General features: G+C 32.8%; 3 protein-coding genes across 3 annotated transcripts; 2 read left to right on the top strand and 1 right to left on the bottom strand.

The window, feature by feature from the left end:
- Positions 1–1,253: 1,253 nt before the first annotated feature.
- TRIADDRAFT_51759 (uncharacterized protein) lies at positions 1,254–7,316 on the bottom strand (the record flags this gene model as incomplete). Its single annotated transcript, XM_002108600.1, has 10 exons — positions 1,254–1,511; positions 2,466–2,534; positions 2,773–2,804; positions 3,159–3,195; positions 3,376–3,451; positions 3,717–3,787; positions 4,065–4,144; positions 4,719–4,809; positions 5,199–5,250; positions 7,282–7,316. 10 exons carry the CDS (start codon positions 7,314–7,316, stop codon positions 1,254–1,256), a joined length of 801 nt encoding a protein of 266 aa, XP_002108636.1.
- Positions 7,317–8,712: 1,396 nt separating this feature from the next.
- TRIADDRAFT_51760 (uncharacterized protein) lies at positions 8,713–10,322 on the top strand (the record flags this gene model as incomplete). Its single annotated transcript, XM_002107806.1, has 5 exons — positions 8,713–8,839; positions 9,046–9,341; positions 9,499–9,634; positions 9,762–9,979; positions 10,122–10,322. 5 exons carry the CDS (start codon positions 8,713–8,715, stop codon positions 10,320–10,322), a joined length of 978 nt encoding a protein of 325 aa, XP_002107842.1.
- A 2,092-nt stretch (positions 10,323–12,414) lies between these two features.
- Positions 12,415–13,590, top strand: TRIADDRAFT_51761 (uncharacterized protein; the record flags this gene model as incomplete). Its single annotated transcript, XM_002107807.1, has 3 exons — positions 12,415–12,616; positions 13,132–13,199; positions 13,297–13,590. 3 exons carry the CDS (start codon positions 12,415–12,417, stop codon positions 13,588–13,590), a joined length of 564 nt encoding a protein of 187 aa, XP_002107843.1.
- Between the last annotated feature and the right edge of the window lie 5,499 nt (positions 13,591–19,089).

The following is a 19,089-nucleotide window of genomic DNA, read 5'->3' on the forward strand; positions in this document are numbered from 1 at the left end:
CGCAGCAAACTAGGTAATACGATGATTGCAGTACCGTACCGGTTATTTATGAGATTTTTTATAGCATAAACGACGCGCTGCTACCGATTAGCTGCATAAACGTAAATATCAACAATTATACAAGACGCAGTATTCTGTAAATTTTGCAGTAGCAATTGGCTGTTCAGTTAATACTGTACATATCTACTTTACAGTATATTCTTGGTTAAGAAGCAAAACAGTGTCTTGATCTAGTATCAACTAGCAATACCAATGCTATTATAATTGTAATAATAAGAAATACCCAATGGGATGTCAGTAAATAAAACTTTGAAAGCATTAGCTTTTTAACTGCTTTTAAGAATTATCTCGCTTAAAATTCAACAGTGAAGTCTCTAAGTAATTCATTTATAGGAATCGTTCGATTAATTCCTTTTATTCCACTAATTACGAGAAATGAAGCAACCACGAATAAATCACTACCGGCAATGTAAGGAAATGGCTGTAGGCCAATTATTTCTTAAATAAAATGAATGAACTGTAGTAACTGAAATATTCGTGGAAATTTTTAACAAGCGTTTATACAAATTCATAACGAATTGTTATTAAAATCATGTGCGACAGCCGTTAAAGCCATCCTTTTTTCAGTATAAATGTAGATAGATATAAATAAAGGCCTAATATCCGATTAGTTGTATTATTTTAACCGAAAAAAAAGTTAATCTATTACTCTGCCATTATCAAACTATAGTATCATAAATTTGCTAGCACTGATATGACAACATTTAACGGAAGAAGACCTACGAGATAACACTTAAAGGAAAAAATTAAAACTCGTCTCTAAAGTATACTTGAAACTAGCAATCAGGCGGGAATTTAAGTTTTAACAGCTTAAGCAGCAATGATTACACAGCTCAAATTACGAGCGTACTTCGGTTTAGGGTATTTCAATATTTAGTGGTTGAAACTCCTCTATTAATTCATAACTGGGCCATGGTACTTCGCTTAATTATACTGTTATTATAGTAATTTTTACAACTTCAAATAAAATAAAAAAATAGAACTAAACAACAGATAGCAAGACGATCCGAAAAAGTTTATAAATTATGATAATTGATAAGTGAAACTAGGATGGATGTAGTCTTATCAGGTGCTAGTATTTGGTGGGGCAGATAATCTCCATTATCAATCCGCACGTAAATTGATTAATTTTTGCTACTAGTAGAACACCAGCATTTACTTTAGTACTGTACTAGACTGCACAGAATTTTCTCCTAGTCGAATAACTTAGTTACCATCTTACCATTTTCTAAAATTTCTTCCTCTACCAAAGTTTGCCAAATTCCTACAGCATGATCTCGATGATTTAACATAGAAGCAACCGACATCAACCAGTCGACCAGTTCGGAACCGACGCAACATTGTTTGTAGACAACGTGATGAAATACTTTATCTTTCATCAGTTGAGGAAATTTCTTTTTAAGGTGTCCATACAATAATCTACCAGCATCTTTTACGCTCATTAGTGGTTGCTGAGTAAAATAGTGAGATTGATAAAGATCTTTATAATTTACGTATAAAATTGACATACACAAAAGTATATGCCAGACATTACACAGTCTACAGTTAACTCTACTTCAATTATATTAGTTTGCAAGATTTTTTGCAAGATAGAAAGAATTCGTCCAAAAAGCTACACCGTAGCAAATGAAAATGTATGCAGCTTACATATGATAGCGTTATAATAAAGCTTTTAGTAATTACCACGTAAAGATAACAATAGCAATACTGTATATCAAAATAGAAGGGACTTGCTAATAAAATTGACTAATTGACTTTATCAATCTAGTGATGTCACTCTTACATAAATCTAGCTCTAGTAAAAAACTGCAGTAGTTGCTTTCAACATTGAAAATTTTAAAGATAAATATACTGATATAAAATCATATAATAAGACCAAAATTACTTGGTAAAAGTTTTATGAATATCACAGGAAGATATACAGTACCATTACTGAAATTATAGCAGTTATTAATTGCCCTGGTAATCCGCAAAAGTGGACGTATTAATATAATTCTTTGAAGTAGATGCACCCTATGTCTATAGTATTTAGTTAACCGATCCAGGAAGTAATGTTGAAAGTTGCGAACTTGCTATCAAGTAGCACGCAGCATTTTACACTGTATTATGTATCAACTTCTTCAATTAATATGATTTAAGAGTTAGAACTAAATTCAAAATTTATATTATTTCGATGGTAGATTGTATAATCATTACAATCCATAAAAAGTGTTGACATGAAATGACCTACAGTAGTCATCAAACTTGTGGAATCGCCTTTATTCACCAACATTATATTTACGCTTAATCATGTTCTGGCATGCAATATTAATCAATAAAAAGGACTGGAGAAAGATAATTTATACGATGTACTTGATAACAATAATATGATCCTCAAGATATATTTTACTAGCTAATAAACTTACAACGCGTTGATTCGGTACTCTAATGGTGCTACGATCGGAGTTTCTTCTAATGAATGACTTTTCAGGATTCTTGCAATATTAAATAATCGTATTATTAGTCAGTAACTATCAAATGGTTAGATTTTTTTGCATATTAACACAGTGCCAACAAATCTATAACGCTACACAATTATAGTTATTCCATTAAACTCCAGTAAAACTTAGCAGATAAAGTACACCATACTGTTGCTTTAATACTAGATTGCAATGCCAAACTTGGGATGTTATCTGGTAAACATATCAACAATGTGTGTAAGCAACGCCTTACTTCTTCCTTTCCGCGGGTACCAATCATGCTTTCTTTACCGATTAAAAAATTATAGAAAGAATATAGTATAGTTACGCCATAGACATTTGCTACTTTTACTTAAAGATACATTTAGATTTAATGCCAATTATGACAAAATTTAAGATAATAGTAAAATACTAAGGTTTGCAAGAAGTAGCTAAACATATTTTAATTGTAAATCCATTTACTAAATTTAAAACTTTGGGGTCAATTGATCATCTTTGAAATGATTGAAACTAGTTATTTAAAAGATACTAAAGATATAGAGTAATTTGATGTACGTTTTATACTGGCATAATTATGAGTTGTAAGAGACTACAGGACACTACTAATGCCTGTTTTTCTGATAAAGCTAATTTACAAACCTTCGGGGGTAGGTTTTAGGATTTCGTTACGATAGTCCTAAAAGAATATGACAGTTTGTAAATAAATGAGATGGATAATAAAAATTATTACTGTATCCGTCGACATTAATTTAAACTTGAAAATACTGGTACGCCTAAAATACAATGTACTAATAGGAATGAAACTGCTGTCGTTGCGGTCTGATAGTCCGTTCGTACGATTCGTATCATTTCTTACATCAAACAACATTTTAAGATCAGTTTTGTCCACAAGCAGAAATTGACAATTTTCCTTCGTGATAACGGTAGCGCTCCTGTAATCGTATCGAGTCATATTCATCAGTCCTTATCGCTAACGATAGAGAATTTTAACTAAGAGGTCACCAAGATAATCAAGCTCAAATTTGTTATGGCTATAACGACTTATGGGCAATGCTACATGTAAGACTAATGGCAATATTGTATTGAAATCATAGTATTTATTAGGAAAATAGAGATGATAATCTTTCCGGACGAAAGTAAGGTTTAATTACAGCAACACAAATAAAGTTTTTTTTCATGAAAAAAACGTATAATGACCTTGGATTATCGTTGCGAACACCAGCACCAAAATCCGATCCTTCTTCAAGGATATCAACGACTTTTTCACCCTAAATGGTCCATTAAATGAATTCGGAGAGATTTAGTTCCAATTTTGTTAATTTACAAAAGTGAGTAGTTGCAAACAAGATTCTGTTTACGTGTATAGTTTATTATTCGCAGGAAACGACAGATATTTTTTAGTCAAGTTTATTTTATCCTACCATTTCCAAAGAGCTACTGTAATATTATTAGACAATATATAATGTAATAAAAAGTTGATTCTAGCAACATAGATTACAATATAGGTAGCAATTTTTTTATCCTGAAATCGGATAAAGTAATCACCTTTGAGTCTGAACTTATCACATACACCGATCCGGAGAGGATGACATACCATTTAGTGCCGCATTCACCAGCACGAAATACTTTTAGAATTGGTAGAAAAAAAGTTTCACTCTTTAACAACAGCAGTTGTAATACCGAGATAAAGAATGAAGACAATAACTTCGTGCTATAGATTTAGAGTCTGTTTGTATACGTAGACATTCACAGTAAATGATTGCAACAGCATTAATGGTAATTGTTTGTCAGATGAAAATAATTGTTACTTTGTAATCTTTTATCCAAGTATGTAAGCTCTAACATCTATTTTAATTTTTTCTAACTTATAAACATAATAAGCAAGGCTACTACACTTATACAAAACCGAATAATTTTATTTCGTAATAGTGAAAATAAGCAAGTTTTCATAAATTTTTTGCAATGATAAGTTGGGTAGCAAAATTGTAGTATTACCGACTAAAAATTGAAGTTATGATAATTTCCTGTTTGTGAATGATATTCGTAGAAGGCGTTGCGCTTAATGCTTAACTATCAAACTGATTTGGCTATCTTCTTGCATATGGATAGCTACATTATTTAGGTTATGTATAAGAAACTTCAATACAAAGATAAGCGATTGTTATTATTAGTATTTAACGCCCTTTCTTATTGCCTTACATTTTACGCCACGTTTTAAGCTCTCGTGAGTAGCATACTGACAAATTCGCCGTAACAATTCCTCAGGGCAGTCCTTTAATGCAGTCAATTCCTATTTGTATTTTGAATTCAATTATCAATAACAATGGTTGACCGCAATCGCTGTCGTCGTTAGGAAATATATCCACGTATTGAAAACAGAACAGGTACACTACAATAGCTTAGTAATAATAAATGATTGCTATATGATAGTCTACGTTAAACATTAAAAGGCAATGGAAATAAAGGTCTCTTTCTGGCCAATAATCTACTTTAATACTGGTAATGAATAACTGCATTAGAAAACATTCAAAAATAATAATGAAGATATTTTCTGATACTTTACAACACTAAGCATAGAAAAACAACTTTTTCTAGATTTCATTTCTATAATATTATTGATAAAATTATTCAACTGATGATATAAAAGGCTATTTACACAATTGGCGTCTGTTTGCTCACCTTCAACGAGCACAACAGTATTTCAAGATCAAGACTACTACGCTCCGCAGTTCTGTAAGGACAATAAGAATGATTACTTTTACTTAATGATATAGCATCATATTTGCATCGTCTCATTGATTTTTCAAAATTCAAAGCATGATCTCATAAATAATAAGTTTCGAGTTGCCAAGGTAACCTAGTCGATGGGTGTGAATTAAAATAGTGTTTGCCGTCAGTGATTACCTGATTGGTAATTGACATAAGTGTGTTAAACTTGTTCAAATAAAAATTATGCCCAGTAAATGTACATAATGCAAGGATTGAAAATATACGATTAGATTGTTCTTGAAACTTGATATTACATGAGTACTGTATTATCAATTAGCAACGTTAATCTAACCTGCTATACTACTATAAGTTGAGTTTAGAAGATAGCAGAATAATATCTACGAAAACATAATAATTCTCTTATAATTAATTATACAGCATTCCACCACGGAAATGCTATGAAGGAAGTAATCATTGTTAATGACGAAAGTAGCTTTCATAAAAAATAAACTGGCTAATTTTCTCTTCACTGAGAAAGTAATTTTGGATCTTGATTGTAGAGATCCTAAGAAAGGTAAAGGTAAAAAAACAATTTGTTCTATATAAGTTATGTCAATCCCCGAAATTGGACAATTATAGGATTGTCCTATTTTCCGGGATTTGACCACAACTCGTGTTCGTGTTCGCATTAGTTAATCCTAGGATTGTTCAATTTCGTCAATTGCAATGATAGCAAAACAGGATTCAAGATCGCTAATAAGTAAAGCAATATGGCAGTAGCGACAAGCGTACAACTTCGCTTGAGCAAACCGGAATATCAGGCAGTTATGAAGCACTGCTATAAGTTATTTCAAATTAATAAATTAATAGCCACTAAACCGAGATTGATTCCTACTCTTGCAATACTGTATGCGGACGAGTAGGATTAACTTGATTTGTCAGCAATAATTCGACGCCAACATGCTATCTTATTTTTTAAGTTTATTTAGCAGCGTAATTGAAACTTTCATATAATGCTAATTTTTTACGCTTCGTTGATAATTTATAATTCATTAAATGCGCTAACAAAAATAACAACAACAAGCCCACCAAACTAGTGGTTACAAGCCACGATGAATTAAAATAATGGCCAAATATTATCTCATTGAGAATTTCATGGCTAGCTTTAGATTAAAAGGATGATGCATTATAATGCAATCATTAAATGTTAAGTAGTCCTAGCTGTTGGTTCATTCGGCCCATTTTTTATGACTATGGTCTATCGCTTAAAATGACTTTGATAACAGTAGTCCTTGTGTATAGTATTATTATTATTAAGGAAGCGTGGGAGATATGGAGAAGGGGGAGTAGGGTAAAATTTGTTATTGAGTAGTCCATGATAATAGTACTGTGCATTAGTTTGTAAAATAGATTCCAAAAAAAGGAGTATGAAACCTGTACTTTGGTCCAGGTGGCAGAGCAATTGCTGTCTTTTTGAACGGTATTCAAGTCTGATCGATAGATTTTTACCAGCGACATGTACTCGTACATGCAGTACATACTCCAGTCCATAATAAAAATATTTAAAATAGACTTCAAGATTGAACTCTACTGCATTTTCAACGATACTCAATGATGATGTGATTAGAGTATCTTCTAATCATTTCCAGTAATGGTAACAAGTATGAATAGCAATTATTCATTGATACGCTTATACTAGTGCTCGACTTGGCTCATTAATGAACTGAAGGTTTAATTAACAAGTGCTAGCTCGAACTTGGCTGCTGTAGTGAGCGTGTCCAGTAAGTTAGTTAGTCCATTTTACTGCTTGGGTTTATCAACTCGTCTATGATGTGCTGTAGTGAGTGTGTCCAGTAAGTTGGTTAGTCCATTTTACTGTTTGGGTTTATCAACTCGTTATTGATGTGAGGGGTAGAGTACGATAGAATGATTGAATCTCGCGTGCCATCATTGTAAGAGAAAGGAAAGCGACTAATTTTTATAATAATTTTAATATACTGTATATAGTAGTCACCAATTTATACAGATTGGTCATATTGTCTTTGCAATTTACCTTTTCTTTAAGCAGTCAATCCACTCCACCATCATGTTGATTGTATCGGAAGCGAATCTGTAGCCAGCGGTCAGAACCGTACTCGATTTCTATTATTAATTGTTATTTTCTCTGCAATGTGGCCTACTCTTCCTCCACCGAATATTAACAATCTTCTGGCACACTATACAACTTTAGCAAGACAATTTCAAATTCACACTGATACAGCAATCAACAAAAATGGTCGACTTCAATGCCATTCTAATAATGCGGCTGATTGATGTTGTTGAACTTGAAATATTTGAATATGTAGAGGATAAAATGTGCCTTTACTTACATCGAGCGCGCCTACGGTACAACGTGTTGTTCGTGTCGCCGTGTAACACCTGTCGCCATTGGCTAACCTACGTGCAACACCATAGACACGACACTGCTGACTGGACACGTCATTACTGTCGACATACAGTACCGACAGTCATTCAGTAGTGTAGTGTTAATTAAATGACAAATACGTGATAAGTCATGTGATAACGGTTGTTTTCTATCCAATACAATCGTATTTGTTGACTGGTTTAGAACTGGCTGCCTGTACGTACTGGTACTATTATGGTTATCATTTCGGAGCGGTCATTTGTCACAGTGTTTCATACTGAATCAAGATTAACAAGTTACTTTCATATGGAATGTGGCTCAAAGCTTTTGGGTAATGTACATTGTACAGTACTGTAGAGAGAATCGTTCAGCAGATCTGACTGGATTGACTCTCACTGTCCTAAACAAATTTTTATTTTTAAAGAGTATCCATTTTACAGTGACTTTACAGTCTGTACTGTACATTCTGTACTGTACATTCTGTACTGTACTGTACTCACTGCTATTCATTCAAGTGCACAGAACACTCAAAAAGACCATGATGTAGGACAGTATTACTGTACAGTAGACTACCAGGAGTCCAGGACTACAGTACTGTACTGTAATGTACAGTACAGTACAGTATAGTACAGTACTGTACTGTGCAGTGTAATGAGCCACTACAGTACAGTATACTGTAGCTGTACAGTACTGTACTATACTGTACACTGTAAAGTGTACTTCATTACTTGAGGCTGAAACCCTGACATGAAACTCGTCTGATCCAAGAGTGTCGCATATGAAACTTCTTGTTACCGTTTACAGTACAGTACAGCATAATTTCTAGCTGGCCTGGCCCTGGGATACAGCGGTACTGTATTGTACACTCACTGTACAGTATGACATGAAATGCCACTTTAGATTCGGAAGATTGTACAGACGTCCACAGCTCAGGTTGCTGCTTCTCTCGTCAGCATAGCCAGATTATTGCTAGGCTGACCGATCGAAACTGCATTGGCTTAGAGCGTTAGTATGTGCTCATTGTTGACCTCCCTGTTGTTGGCCGCTGCTGAACCCAACCAAAGAAACCTTTAGTGAATCATGCTACACCGCCTGGGAGTTGTTCGACATCGTGTAATGCTACACACTGTCGTACGTTCCCCAGCAACAAGGCAGCTGGACAAGCCGTCAGTAGCGTTGCTGCACAGTTCTACCTTTTTAGCATCCGGTAAGCTTACTGCTGTGCTTCCATTAAAGTGTTCAACTCTGCAATTTGTTATTTTGCAAGTGATTGCATGACCTCAATGTGATTCTTTCTTTCATGGTGATCGGATTTTTCTAATTTATATTATGCTTATGAGAATGAATTATACTTACTGTACTTGTACAGTATATCCTGTCTTTGTACGAATTATTCACATTCTTACTCTTCAGACAGTACTACATTATACAGCGCTTACCTACCGGTTTCTTGTGCGGAAAATTTACTTGAAAGTATTCACAATGGACTGTCACTACCTTGGTGGATGACTATAGCTGTGACGACGATTACATTAAGAACATGTATCACTTTACCATTAACAATTTATCAGCAAAAAAAGTCCGCAAAATTGGTGTTGCTACAGCCTGTAGTCAAGGAGATAAGCGAAGCGGTCAAGTACAATGTAGCTACTAAGTGCCGTCGCGAAGATCTACCCGTAGAAGTTGCTGAAGAAAGATATAAGACCTTAGTAAGCGATTGATACTTTCATTTTTAGCAGTTAATGCGTACTCGTATAATAAGTAGGAAACATTCTGTAATCATTCCATCGTAGACTAATATACTCGTACAGTAGAACGATAACATACGTATTAGGTATTAGATTGCTTTGCTTGCTTATTGCATAGTTCAGTGGAATGGTACGAGATTTATACAAAAAAGAAGGATGCCAGCCATTTAAATTATTTCTGCTACCATGGACTCAGATGCCTTTATGGATCTCCATTTCATTAGGCCTGCGTGATTTATCCATTTATAAACAAGGTTGGATTAATAGAAGTCCTACATGAATGTTGCTTATGATACTGTAACAATACTGCTATACAGAAATTATAATTTCAAATTGTTGGCAGCTCCAATTTCGCGGATAACTAACATTTTTATTGGGCAGATCCCGCTATGGCAACTGAAGGCCTTGCTTGGTTTTCAAATCTCCTACTACCCGATCCTGCTTGGATCTTACCAATATGTTTTGGTCTGTGTAATCTTTTAAATATCGAGATAAATGCCGCAGGTCGACAAGCGCCTGGCAGGATTCAAGCAATTATGAAAAAAGTTTTCGTCACATTATCTATTGTCATGGTACCGGTTGCTACACAAATACCTTCGGTACGTTTGCTATAGTAATACATGATGCTTCTATACTTGCATTAATTATCTACCTTTCAAAAATGCATACTAGTTACGACTATTTATCTACCATGTCATGAATTAATTCGATATGTATAATTTATCTTTTATTCTCTTGTAGTGTATGTCGTTTTATTGGACTTTATCCAGTTTTTATAGCTTAGTGCAAAATAGTATTTTGATGTTACCAAGAGTTAAAAGAATTGCACGTATACCACAAACTCCGAAGGAAAGCAAGCATCCATTTAGAGACTTATACGCAATATTTAGTATCAGAATGAAAAAATTTATCCAGTTGCAAAAGCAAGCGAATAGAAAGTAACGGTCATAAAATTTCTATTGCAACTATTATTGTTATAGTAAGTTAACTTATAATTGCATTTATACATAAATAATATTATCATTACGCAGTACAGATATTACAGAAAATATTTCATTGTCTTAAACTGGAAAGGTACAGTTACAGCCTATAAAACTCAAATTTGTTACATTTTATATATATAACATATATACGAGTATGATCACTATGTGTACAGGATATATACTATGATTTTTTTTGTCTGTATATGTCGCTAAGCTCTGTGTAATGTCACGGTTTCTTTTTGTGGGTACAGTAATACAGCACATGTACACTTGTACAGTAGCATTAAAATTCAATTCTGGGCTATCTGAGAGTGAAAAGCTGATATTCTAAAGATGTCTTGCTGCATTAGCATGTCTTACTATTCAAAACTTCTATTTGAAAATTATTGAAAGGCAATATTGTGATATAGTGTGGTATAACTGCGCCAACGCTTTTTTAATACAGACAGCTAAACCTGGGTTAGTTGTTCTTCTATTTTTATTTACGAATGCAAAATTTTACCATTTCATTTTCTATTAACAATAAAGCTTCGAAGATTCTAAACTCTATTGAAGTTAGTAAATAAACTGTACTCTATCATACAGTTATTCCTAACGTGTTTTCAATGCATTCTTTGCATATTAATGTGTAAGGTACTGTTCATAGTTCAGTAAACTGTTGACAAGTACGGTGATTAATGATGAAGTCTTCTCTGATAGGATGAATTCACGTCACAAAGTGACATGTTGCTGATTTTAGTGCTCGGTACAGTATTTTTAGCGCAGTATTTATTATAATGTGAATGAAAATCGTTCCTATTTTTACAGTACTGTATGGAATAGGTTCAGAGTCAGTTGTGGGTTGTGATACAATCACCACAACATTTATATTTTGAGTCACATATTGAACAAAATATCAAGAGTAGTCGTAATCTACCGAAATTTTTGTAACATTACGATACAAAATAGCAAGTGTCCGATGATTTATGTGAATAACTCATCCATCACACCATCTTAATGCCTCAAGATATGATTTTGTTCTTTTGCAGACCTGTTGCACCGAGTGCGAACTTTGTAATACAAATTAAAAGGAAATCAATTAAGTGGCTCACACCGTTCAGCTTTTATAGCTAGAAATTGTAACAGCAAGACTTTCATTGCTCCGATTGCAGTTGTAGATATCTAATCCTTATCACTATATACTGTAGGCAATAAAAGGAACTGTATCATGCATTTACTCCTGCAGAGGCTTTAAAGATAGCTCTCTTTCCTTGTATACAATCTGCTAGAAATAAATACTAATTAACAGTAAATTAATATTTTCTAAAAGTAATCTGCATAAAGATAGGGCATCTCTACCTGTATCGGCCTTGCTGCAGACTACAGAGTTTGGACAGTAACGAGAATAACTTCATTTAAGCGCGTATGCGTAGCCTACCTTAATTTACAGTACTGTATGCTGCGTTGTAAATTAGCGTGTAGACTACTGTGCAATGTACTGTACTGTACTGTACTATACTGTACTGTAGTCTGTAGTGCAGTATTTTCCAGTGCTGAACAGGGGCGTGGCGAGCCTTTTACAATGGTTGAGCTCTTAGTGTTGTCTTAAATTATGTCTTTAAATTTTGATGAAATGGGCTTTAGAATTGGCTCAAATTGCATGCATACAGCTCAATACAATCTTGAGCAATTGGCTATTGATATTTTAATTACTTTTTATTGTAGTATTGAATAATTCTATTTCTTTTAAGTTTATAATACTAACTATCAGTCGCTGATACATGTACCGTCGCTTCAACCATTTTACAAGTCACGTCGTAATATCGGTCTTACTGCACAATGTGCAGTACTGTATACTGTACAGTACAGTACGCAACTGTACTGTACATTAGTGTACAGTACAATGTACTGTACATACTGTAGCGCTATAGTGGTTTCATCAGCATCCGCCATTCAGCAATTTGCACTTCTGGTGAGTTTGCGGTTAGTTCGCCTCATCGCGATTATTCTTAAAACATAGACTGTAGTTTTATTTACCTGCACAATATATTTTTTCCCCATGCCGCCACATTATGGTTCTATATTCAATGGAAAAGTACCAACACAGCATAGTGCTAGTAGCAATTTGCCTGTTATGTCATGACACCATTTTGATGGTTAATTCATTCAACTTGACTCGGATTGGAGAAACGATCGGTCAATTAGCCGATCAATGGGCTAATATTGGTAAAGTCGTTGACCAAGTATTGCCTTGCCAATTTACTTGCCCACATGGTAGGTGAATGAAATTTGAAGCAATGCTGGATATATGACTGGGATCAAGTCAATTTCACCAACTAGATATATCAATTTTTCTACCATCAACTTGGTCCAACGATTTATATAATACGTACTACAAATTATTTCTTCATAATCGATAGTTAATCCAGCTGTCTGGCTCTCAATTTAGTCAGCCACATAATTCGGAGGGCCTGGATTAGATTCGCTACTGTATTACTTACTCATACCATGCCAGCTATCTTTGATACCTATGTAATATTGTATTGTTGCTTGAAATGTTTATCATTGTTACTTTACTTTTATTATAAAAATATTACTCGTATAGTACAGTACATGGGGATCCTCAGAGTGGCTTCCTGTTGTTTATATACCCTTACACTACAGTAGTAGAAACCCTAACTATAATCATATATTAGCGTAGAATTTCTATACACCACTATAGACACAATCTTTAATGCAAATCAATTATGTAAATTAATCAATTTTAATGCTATGTGTATCATCAACAGGTCAAAAACTAGTCAGAAGAGACGGTGCTAGACCCATGCCAAACGGTTGCGGCACCGATAAATTTCCGGTAAGACAGGAATTGAGTACTCCTGCACCGCAATTTTGGGGACTTTATAGTTGTATAGGAAAATAATGCGATGATTCACAATGCTATTTTTGTACAGGTTGATATATCGTTCATCCCAGGAGCTACTAGTTGTTGTGATCGTCACGATATTTGCTATTCTAGTTGTGGCGTAAAGAAGAGGAAGTGTGATGATGAATTCTTCAATTGCTTAAGCAAAATTTGTGATATCAATTACAAACATGAGAAAGAAGCGCCAATGAAAAGTCATTGCAAACAATTTAGTCAAATAATACATTCTACTACCCTTTCACTGGGTTGTGCACCCTTTATAGAAGCTCAAAAGCAAGCATGTCACTGTATAGCCATAAATCGAAATCAGGACGAGTTATAATGTTTATATTATGCCAATAAAATATCATTGCCCATACCACGAGACTCGCTATACCTAAAAGGATTCCCACCTGATGAAAAAATTCTGCTTTCTACGGTCTGAAATACGTATGAAAAGAAATCGACTAATCAGTATTATATTTAATAAGATATTAAAGATAGATTGATTCTCGATCAGTGTTACGACATGATTCCTTTAATACTTTGCGTATCCCATGAATGTAAAGTAAATATAATTCTAAAAATTTATAAAATATCGTCTATTTGCTGTTGATATTTATGGGAAACATATATCTTCCCTCTGATTCTATTGTGTAATGCCTGTGATTACCCATATACTATAGCAATTCACCCATCAAAACTGATGGATATCTAGGATAAAAAGAACATCATCGACAATATTTCGTAACTGCATCGATTCTAATATTGCAAGGTATGTACGTACAGAAAATTAACATACTATTCTGTTCTCTTTACGAAACTTTATTCATTCTGTAGACTAAAGCTACAACTACCATGTCCGATAATCAATAATTCTCAACTCACATCTACAGGAATTTGTAGGCTATTGCTGTTTTACTAAGAGTAAAATTTATTCTTGCTTTACTCGTATGTCGTCTAGAACTTTGTCTTTCAAAAAACTACTGAGAATACGGACAGAAACTTGAATTTTTCTAATTATATCTCTCAAGTATTCCTGTAAATTTTGCTATCTTATTCTTATTCGTAAAAGAATTCATAAATAAAATATTTTTCAGCCATCCAAATAAATGATATCTTTCAATAGTATAATAAAGACAACAACACATAAATAATGCTAAGAGTAGATTATAAGCTGTTGCGGGATTTACTCATAGCAAAATTTAAAATACCCTATTACATCTTTCTGTCCACCCTAGATATATATTGCGATATTTAATCCACATATAAAAATGCTTCAATTAAAATAATTCCGTTGATAATATCGAATTTGAAAAGTATTACTCATAAACTGATATATTTCATTTTGGGAATTGTATGATTTACTAGACAATGCTAATGCAAATATTGGTAAAATAGCTTGACATTCTTGAAGCCATAGAATAATATCTGCGTTGGTCTTACAATTGCCATCAAACAGCTATGTTCGTGAACTAAATAGCCATGCACTTCATTGAAATAATCCTCACACCTAAGCATAATAAACTGCAAGTTAATTAAATACTATTTTTTTTTTTATACAGTACGTGTTATAAATATACTTTATTGGATAAATCAGTATCTTACTCAAAGTGTTTCAAAAAAAGCTAGTAATCACTCTCTGCTATATTAATAAGCCTATTCATAAAGTTTGGGTTATCCTTACTGTTATAGAAAGGCTACCTGACAAAGGGGAAAATCGCCATTTATATGCATAGAATTAATCGTAGAGAGGAATTTCGATTCCAAAAGGACAAAAACATGTATTTATATGAACAGCCATATTCCCCGATAATATAATAATCAATCAAGGAGCAATTAATGTATTTATAGGGTTGTTATCCTTATAAATAAATATAATCAAAAATTAAATAAATAAAATATACTGGTAATCCCCCAAATATAAAATATGCATCCATTTGAATTACTCACGAAACGTAACAGCTTATAAATACTCGTAAAGACTGCCTTCCACTTAATTTTATTACATGAATTTCGATGATATCAAGTCGCTGAACTTTAACTTACCTTGGAAAAGAGAAGGGAATATTATCGCTACTACTCTAAAGCGAGATTAAAATCCGGAATCTTCAGTTTTAATTGGTATCTCTGTTTCAGACAACGATTAAGCAATGTCTGAAAATCATATTTTTGATGATTCTATCAGGCCTGAATACTCGTATAGTCAGTATATGGCACCACAATTATACGTTACCATTCCTGAAGAATCGGTTAGCACTTCAGTAGAGCTTTACTTCAAAACTTGAATTATTATTTAAATAATTTATGAAAATGTCATATAATTCTACTCTTCAGCTGCTAATTGACATATTTGTAAAATGATATTCATTTCTTTTAAAGTTAAAGCCCACGTTTAAATTCGCCAAACATCTAGGAATTCGTCAAGAGGCGGATAAAAATCTTTCGGCAACGCTTCAGGTATAGACAATCAAGATCCAAATACAATAATTAGCCCTACTTAGCACTGAAATTTAATCGCGAATATTCTAGGAAAATCAAATAATAATAGATCACATTTATCAATTTCTTTCAAAAAAGTTACATAAAATACTGTAAAATCATTTTTTAAATTTATCAGCTAGTAAATTAATCAAAATACTTACATCTAAAATTTAACACTCAATGTCTACCACTATTTCTATCTCAACAGTATGAATTGATAGGCTTTTAAATCATAAATTGTGCTATATTTTTCAAATATAAGTAAATCTAGTTTACAATTTTATATGAAATTGCAAAAGTATATTGTAGGTAAAGAAGACAACCTAAATTTATTTTTAAACTCGAATTAGATTCAAAATTGGCATGGCCCGGTTAAAATTTACACCATGCTGGCTGAGTCATCTACAAGTTCATCTCCATTACCGCATTACAATATGCTTTGCCCTCTAATGAGGGAAAACATGCACACTTTTGACGAAAATGGTCAATTTCGTACTATACTTCCAGGAGAAACTGTTAGCGTTATCATCAATTATTACAATGATGCCTCGACTTTAACGCACACGTATGATAATATATCGATATTTAAATCAAGTAAGCTTTCGAAGCGGTTAATTCTCTAATTTTTCGAATATTGTTACGTAGATTATCCGATCTTGTTGTGGTCAAGCAAGAAAAAGAGAACAAGGAAAATTCACTGATTAAAAATTTAAGAACGTTCATGGAGGTTACACGTAAATTGCCATACAATATCCTTGAAGAGAATGTCTTCACTAGACCATGGAGCGTTGCTTCTGGTAAGGAATTAGTTGATCACAGTTAATATCTTTCTAATTCTACGTGGTATGATCGTTATATTTTTATAACCGTAAAACAACAGCAAAATCCTCAGTTCGTTTCGAAGTAAATCGAAATGTCAAAGATAATTGATCTGTGCTATTTCAAGCCTCGCACTTCAAAATGGTTGCGAGGATAATTTTATTAAAATAGATTTTTTGTTCATTAGTTCTTGCATAACTTAATTAATTCAAGCAGACAAAATGACTAATAGATTGAACTAGCATTATGTAGGAGGCAGTTCAATCAATCAAAGCAAGATTAATGATGTACTAATGTTGTGATTATGATGTATAGCTAAATTATATATTAGTAGCTCTCTTTGTTTATTTATATTGCAATATATTTGATTAAGGATTAATACATTTTTTAGTCGTTTAAGCATTATTTACTTATGCTTTTACAGGTACAATGCCGGAAGAATATGTTAATTGCATTGTCAAAAATGAACTCAAAAATTTAGAAGATGATAAAGCGAAATTAATGTTTTACGTGGAATTCTTAAATGAAAGAATTCAACTTGAACCTGCAACTACGATTATTTGCAGCCAAACATTTCAAGATAGTAAGGCAATTACGTTTATCTGTAACTAGAAACGTTATTAATTATGCTATTTATTCTGACTTATTTTAAAATGTAGAACTCATTTTCGACGATTAATTAAATAAATAATAAAAATCAGCTATTACATAGGTAAATTGAAAACTCTAATCATCCACATTAATTCGCACAGGTAGTGTAAAATGGCGCTTAGCTCGAATCTCTCCTGATAATGGTCTGTCTACAAATTTCACAAAAGTGATGATTGCCCTTGAAGGAAAATTCAATATAGACAATAACAAACCAGAAGTATTTATAGTTGATCCTGGTAAATATATTTTACCTGTTCTATTTATCGTGCGTAACTCACGCACCATGCATGCATACTCATAGAAAATTCTATTAAATCACTTCAAATGTCCCCTTTCTAGCTATTACTTTATTTCAGTAACATGATCTCAGTTTAGCTAGAGCACTGCAGTTACTTATAATACAGACCGCTTTTTGCATAATAACTAATTATATTATAATTAATTAGTTTATTACTTTCTCTAGCAACAGATTATGTTCTCAAGAAGATTCCTTTCGAACAAATTAATATCATTCATGAGGTAAAGCCAGAAATTACTTTAAGTTACAAAATACGAGAATATTCAAATCGTGATATATAAATTGGCTATATTATCAATTAAGTAGACTTATTGATATTAACTTAAAAACTACCGGTAATAATCGTAAAATTAAATTAAACTAAATCATTTTTAGATAATTAAAATACTTCTTAAAATTTTCGGATAGCTAACTTTCTCTTATTTTCATAGTCCGTTGAAATAATTACTTCATACCTGATTTTTATTGCATATTATTAGAATTGTATTACTATTATGATGCATCCACTTCATGATTCGATATTGCCCAAGCGAGTTTGGATTAAGCTACGGTCCACAAAAAATTTAACTTTAGAAAGTAATTACTTGCAATTTACCTACTTTGGATCGACAATGATCGATACTGAGAGATCTACTATACAGCGTAAGTAGTAACATGCAAATCTGTTTACACTCCTTATCATTTTGAAACTGTATAAAAATAAAAGCTATAATATTCATAATAATGGAAAACAGCTACTAATTACTTGATGAATTGTATAAATAAATAATTCATAAAGTGCACGTAATTCGAAAATTTGAAAAGAAATTAAATTTAAATTAAAATCAGAATAATAACCTACTTGACTAAACTTACGATTTCTATATCTTAGAATACATTTGGAACAGCGAAATTGGCCTGCCGCAATTTCATCAATTTTATGAAGCAAATCAGCATATGGATTATTCCTCTTCGAACGTGAGAATGATGAATAATTTCGGCAGTGATTCTAATAACAATTTCCAAAGTATGAGTGAAGATCCGAATCTTAGATCAGGTACATACTCCAACTCAATATATTGTTAGCAGATCTAGCAACTTTATATGCTCTATTAGTCAATCATTAATAACCAAAGATAACTGGTATCTTTTTTATCATCTTACATGATAACTGCAATTGCCAATAATTAATTTATTGCATTATACAATTATTTTCTCCATTAATCCAAACACAAGACGTTATATCTTTAATTTTCTTCATGCTCTGCATTAATTTATAACAATTACATTGCATTTTTCGATAACGATATCAACTTTAATACTGGTTCATAGTTCAACAAAAAATTAAAGACTTGAAAGTTAGTAAGTCACAGGATAAAGATAATAATTTTAACAGTGGCTCCGGCAGTGCATATCATTCCAGCCTTCACGGTAATTCAGGAAATCAATCTAAAGGTAAGTTGTAACCGTTCGTATTCTGATAGTTTTATTTGGAAATAGTTGGCAATAGTACTAGATTAAGATAAGTATCCTAGTATTTATGAAACCTTTGCTCTTCAGTATCTACTATCTTTCATACAATGAGCGATAATAATCCTGGCTATACGCGTA

Source organism: Trichoplax adhaerens, genomic scaffold (genome assembly GCF_000150275.1).
Source record: "Trichoplax adhaerens TRIADscaffold_1 genomic scaffold, whole genome shotgun sequence".
Classification (NCBI taxonomy): domain Eukaryota; kingdom Metazoa; phylum Placozoa; class Uniplacotomia; order Trichoplacea; family Trichoplacidae; genus Trichoplax; species Trichoplax adhaerens.